The 5,488-nt window shown below is 40.0% G+C and overlaps 1 protein-coding gene across 1 annotated transcript; it reads right to left on the reverse strand.

The window, feature by feature from the left end:
- Positions 1–481: 481 nt before the first annotated feature.
- Positions 482–4,890, reverse strand: LOC132165716 (EEIG1/EHBP1 protein amino-terminal domain protein). Its single transcript, XM_059576384.2, has 3 exons — positions 4,644–4,890; positions 2,129–4,404; positions 482–2,015 (listed from the first exon to the last, which is right to left on the reverse strand). The coding sequence occupies exons 2-3, from the start codon at positions 4,402–4,404 to the stop codon at positions 860–862; spliced, it is 3,432 nt and encodes a 1,143-aa protein (XP_059432367.2). The 5' UTR covers positions 4,644–4,890; the 3' UTR covers positions 482–859.
- Positions 4,891–5,488: the final 598 nt, after the last annotated feature.

Here is a 5,488-nt window from a genome sequence, read left to right on the forward strand (position 1 = left end):
ATATGGTTGGTTTAAAGTGTTACTATTTTAGACCCTAAGATTTTATTTAGTTGGCATGACAAAATTTAAGGGCATTTTTGGAAGTTAAATGCAAAAATAGTCACACACACCTCACATGACTGCTTTTTCGTCTTTTATATGCCAATTGCCTACGAAATTACTTATTTGACACGGAATAGTAGTTTGAGGGTCCATGTGTCATTTTTTAAAATTTGGTGGCATAAGCACAAAGTGATAGTAGTTTAGGGGGCTAAAGCTTATTTCCCAAAACTTATAATAAGGTCAAAATTCTCACATTAGCCACAAAAACTATTACCGTCGTAACTACATACAAAGAGTCTAAGACCTCATTTGATGACACTATCATTTCATAATTTTTTTTTTTTTTTTTTTAGAAAAAAACAAAAGAAAGAAGAAAGAAAGAAAGAAAGGAACAAAGGACAGAAGACAAGAGGGAAAGAAACGCATCAAACTTTCTGTAATACAAATTCTCTTCATCTTCATTCTTCAGCACACTGAATCCAGAGGCTGGCCACAAAAAAAAATGCAAATGAAAAGCAATTGAAACACCTCTCTTCTACAAAGTCCACAACTTCTGTATTATTCTTGCATGCAAGTACTAGCTACTGTCAAAGAAAATACCATTCCTTCAAACATGCATAATTACAAATGGATTTACAAAAGAAAAACGAAGATAGAGCAAAACCATTCATCTTTTATCTCGTAGTGCATGTATACGTATTGGATGACCATATTTGAAGTAGATACAAGAGAACACCCCACAATCAAAACTCACCAACCTATGCCTCCTATCGAAGCTGAAACCAATCACAGGCAAGATCCAAATTACATGTTCCACTCATCGCAGCCTGATAGTTTCATTTGGTAAGATAATATTGGGGTTTCGTATATGTGGATTTAATGCTGCCAAATCCTTCCATTTAGCTCCAGTACCATGAACACGAGATGAGATGCTCCACAAGGTATCACCAGGTTGCACCTTCATTGTCGCCGGGGCGGCGGACTTAGCAACAGCCTTTGACTTCATAAAGGGATGCTTATTGTTCTTCCCCATTCCATTAGCAACCAACCAGCGGGAACCAGATTGCTGCTGGGTCGAGGTACCCCAAAGCTTCTTCTTTGCAGGCTCAGTCTTCAAACCGGCTACATGGACTTCGGTGATTTTAAACTGAGGAATGCCCTCCTCTTCAGAAGTTTTCTCTTCTTTTGTTTCGTGCTTTGTTTCCACTACTGCTGACTCAGACTCGTCGTCCTCATTACTGTTCCTTACTTCTGAAACTGTGCTGTATATTTTTGGCTTTGGCGGGACAAATACTCTCTCTACTTGAATAAGAGCAAGCATTGGTGCACCAACAGGCTCATAATTTCGTAGTGGATCACGAAGTTGCACCATTAGGGCTACTGTGAAGTTGTTCCCCAGTAAACCACACTTTCTGCTAGAGCCTTTGCCCCGTCTTCTCTCTCCCTTCGAACCTCCACGGATCAAGTCCAATGAGTTAGCATGATGGGCAGCAAGGATTTTAGAAGTGCGTTCACTGATACAATCATCATCATCAATTTCACCAGAATCCAACCTCATCCATTCATCAAGACTTAATGAGAGGCCCATTAATCCATCAACATCATCGCCACCATCTTCTATGTCCAACAATTGCAATCCAGCAGCTCCCTCCAAACCTACGGACCCACTGATGTTAATCCCCTTGCCCTGAAGGGCCGAAACATCCCCAATTGACTTTGCACTGATGTTTGCAGGTGCATCTTCATCTGACATCCCGGATTGTATTCTCAACCCTTCCATTGAAAGTGCTTCAATCTTATCCATAGCTAAAGGTGCAAGATCTTCTAGAGAGACATATTCCGACCCCATTTTATTGCCTATTGAGACAGAACTAGAGTTATTAGACCTGGGTTCGGCTGACCTCCTGCTAACTCTCTTTTGCCCACCAAACATCTCTTGTTCAACCACCGTTTCATGCTGCAATAAAGGTTGCCTGCGCCAAGAAGAGATAATGTACAATCAAGATAGCATTTGACCAAAAGACATCAAATAGAAAGAAAGGCCAAGTATATGACTCCCAAGAAAATTAAAACTGGTCTCACAAACCTCTCAGATCCCTCCAGAGTATATGCTGCCTCCCATGCCACTTGCTGTATTGTCTTTCCGGTGATATCTTCCAAAGGCATCAACTTATTGGCCTGCATAGAAAGCTTTTCAATTCCCACTGAGGCCAAACACTGCAATATCTCCATTATCTCAGAACCCATTTCTGCAGGTATGACGACTGGACTAGAAACCTGCATAATCAGGCTCCCACCGTTTTTTGCATTGCTGAAAACAGAGGGACTCATAGACCGAACAAAACCTCCATTTTTTGTCTGAAGAAAAGGACCTAACCCTTCTCCAAGAGGAGGCAATTCAACTGGCCCTTCAGGAGGTGAATTAATTGGGCTTCCAAATCCATCAGAACTTTTTGGTGGAGAATGTTGAAAAGCATTCTCATTCAAGCCCCATTCACGCATTAAGGCTTCTGTTTCCAGGTCTTCCAGTATTTTGGCACTTGTTTTGCTGCTCTCTGCCTGAGTTGCTATCTGATGCTCCTTTTCCACATCTTGAATCACCGATGAAAATTCAAAACCCTCAGACAAGTTTCCCCACACAGAGCCAGTTGGAGCATTGTAGTCACCTTCTGCTTGGTCCCCACTGCCTACATCAAAATCAAACAAAGAACAGCCCCCAGCAAGGGCCTCCTCCTCAAATTGTCTTAACAGACGCTCCCTTGGGGATTCAGCCTCACTCTCAGAACTCAAGCCAAACGAATTATGTTCTATTGCCAGCATGTTTAAGAACTCACTTGCAATGGATTCAGTATCATCATCTAAGCTAAGTGACTTTCCTTTACTATTTGTTTTATAATCCGATTCGAACTCCATGTAGTTTTCATGGTCTTCTGGAGATTCTAGTGCTGCTGTCTCCAATTCTGACACATTATTTAAAGCTGACTCTAACTCTCTCATGAGTGCTTCTTTGGTGCATATGTCATCCTCATTTGAAGCACATTCATGTAATGCAAGCTCATTGTCACATCTACCAGTTTCCTCATCCTTGGGATCAAGCTCAGTGCTCACCTCAAATGCTACCTGTACACCAGCGTCAACTTCAATGTCAGGACTTTCTACTGAAGCAACATTGGCAGCCTTTACAACTACTTCCTCCGATTCCAGAGACTCCTTTGATGACAATTCTATGCCCTGTTCAATTACAGAAAACTCGTCATATTCACACTCAGTTTCAACAATTTCTTTACCAGAGTCAGACAAGGGATTCAAATTTGGTCTGGCGGGTTCAATATGTTCAGTAAAAGCATTAAGTTCAGGCTTATCAACTGGACAATCCAACATGTCTTCATCAAATTTTCTATATAGAATATCCACTGAACTGGCAAGTTCCGACCTTGATATTGGCAAAACCTCATGAAGATCTTTTATGTTCTCCACCGACCGTGATGCAGCACGATACAGTTGGTTTGTTATGCCAGGAAGACTTTCGGCACGGTGCATTCTGCTCCAGCCACCACCTTGACCAAGTTTCATCTCTGCTTTAGCCATACTCCGACTATTCTGCCTTGAACTCAACACCTCAGGATTTCCAGGTGCACCGGGATTATCACCAATCACTAAATACCCAAAACTAACATTCATCATAGCACCTTTAGCCTTTCCTGACAATTTAAAACTCGTTGTCCACGTCCCTGAGCTCTTCTCCTCCTCTAATTCCTCCAAAGTCAGGGGCAGCAGCCTTGTGAGATCAATCCGATGCTTCCCCAAATCAAGTTCCGGCGCACCATACACAGAAGCATAGAGCAAAAAATGTTTCGCCTCATACTTTGCTGAATGGTGCGGTCCACTCCTACTACCATAAACAGAGCATGTATGAGTCAATTTCTCTTCAAACTCTGTGATGCCTAGAAAAACCTTCGATGGACGCGTGACCAAGACCCCATCTCGCCTCTTCCAATGCACACAAAGACTAACATCATTAAAACTTGAGGGTAACCCTTCGACGGAATGGACTAGTAGAGAAAAACGACAGTTAAACCTACGATTTCGGATATGGGAAAGGGCCCTCAATGGCCTCCAATTCCAAATGGACTTCTTGTCCTTGCGTGATGAGTCCTCCTCACCAAGTTTAAGCTTTGACTTGGGATCTGGTAAGTGGGTTTTTCCGGTTGATTTGGACCGAGTATTGGCCCTAGAAATCAAACTCCTAGATGGGTTTTTATCCACGTATAGGGCTTTGCTTATAGCTTCAATCTCATTCAACAACTTCGCATTACCTGAATCCTCACTAATCTTCTTCCCAGCTTCAACTTTCGACAACATCTTTTTCCACAAAAACCCCAAAAATATGAAAAACAAAAAATCAGATTAAATAAAACCCAGAACTCTAAATTCGTCACAACAATGAAAAAATTCTAAATCATAACAAAATTCAAACGTAATAACTAAGTCTCTGTTGGATTTGACTGCAAATTACTCAACATTTTATATCTCTATGCAACACTATTAAGTACAACAACAAAAAAATCCACAGAAGTTGAACAAACTTAAGAATCAATTACCGTACGGAGCTAGCTGAGAAGAAAATCTCCGGTGAAGCAGAATTTCCAAACCCTAAAATCACCCAATCGAAACCATGGCCTCTCCTTCCGAAAAACTCAAACTTGGGACTTCCGGAAATACATGAAAATGGAATTTAAAAGATTCAAATACACGTATAGAAAAAAGAAAAAGAAAAAAAATTAATCTCACAGAAAGAGTATTGGGCGCGTTTGTCTCTCCCCAAAATCTCTCTTTTCTCTCTGGGAATTGCCGCTGCCACTTTCAAACGACAAACATGGTATAAAAAAAGGAATTATGTATAGATAAGTCATTTTAGATTTGGTACCCGTATATTTGGGTATTTACATTGCTTTCCCTCATTAGTGCTTTTCTCCTTTTTCGCTCGTTGCCTGACCTTTGCGATACTTTCCAAACACGCCCTTGTGGATACCTTGCAAACATTATCTGATTTTTATTTATTTTTTTTAAGGCAAAAATTATCTGGGTTTGAATCTAAAAATAGTTGTATTTTTTGGCACATGATTGAGAGCTCAAGCAAGAGACCTTGTTTGATAATCGCGGGTTTTCAAAACTAAAAATAATTTAAAATACAAAATGTTTTTTTCAAAATTATTAACAAATAATTCAAAATACCAAATATTTATCGTATATAAACCCCATAATAAAAATAATAAAAAAAGAAATAGAGAAGTTATAGTACTTTCTATATTTACGTGCAACATTTATTAGGGATGATTTTGTTGGATTTGAGTAATTCGTTGCTCTATTAGAGCCCATTTGAGAGTACATTTTTAAAGAAATAATCTGCGCTTTTAAACTAAATTACAATTTTTGGGTGATTGAG

This window comes from Corylus avellana, chromosome 11, assembly GCF_965113065.1.
Source record: "Corylus avellana chromosome 11, dhCorAvel1.hap1.2, whole genome shotgun sequence".
Lineage (NCBI taxonomy): Eukaryota > Viridiplantae > Streptophyta > Magnoliopsida > Fagales > Betulaceae > Corylus > Corylus avellana.

What these genes read in the sequence shown, in the direction of transcription:
- LOC132165716 (XM_059576384.2), bottom strand. Translation starts at nt 4,404, where the DNA reads ATGTTGTCGAAAGTTGAAGCTGGGAAGAAGATTAGTGAGGATTCAGGT. An exon ending in ACTCTGGAGGGATCTGAGAG is followed by an intron (nt 2,016 to 2,128) that starts GTTTGTGAGACC and finishes TTCTTGGCGCAG; the next exon opens with GCAACCTTTATTGCAGCATG.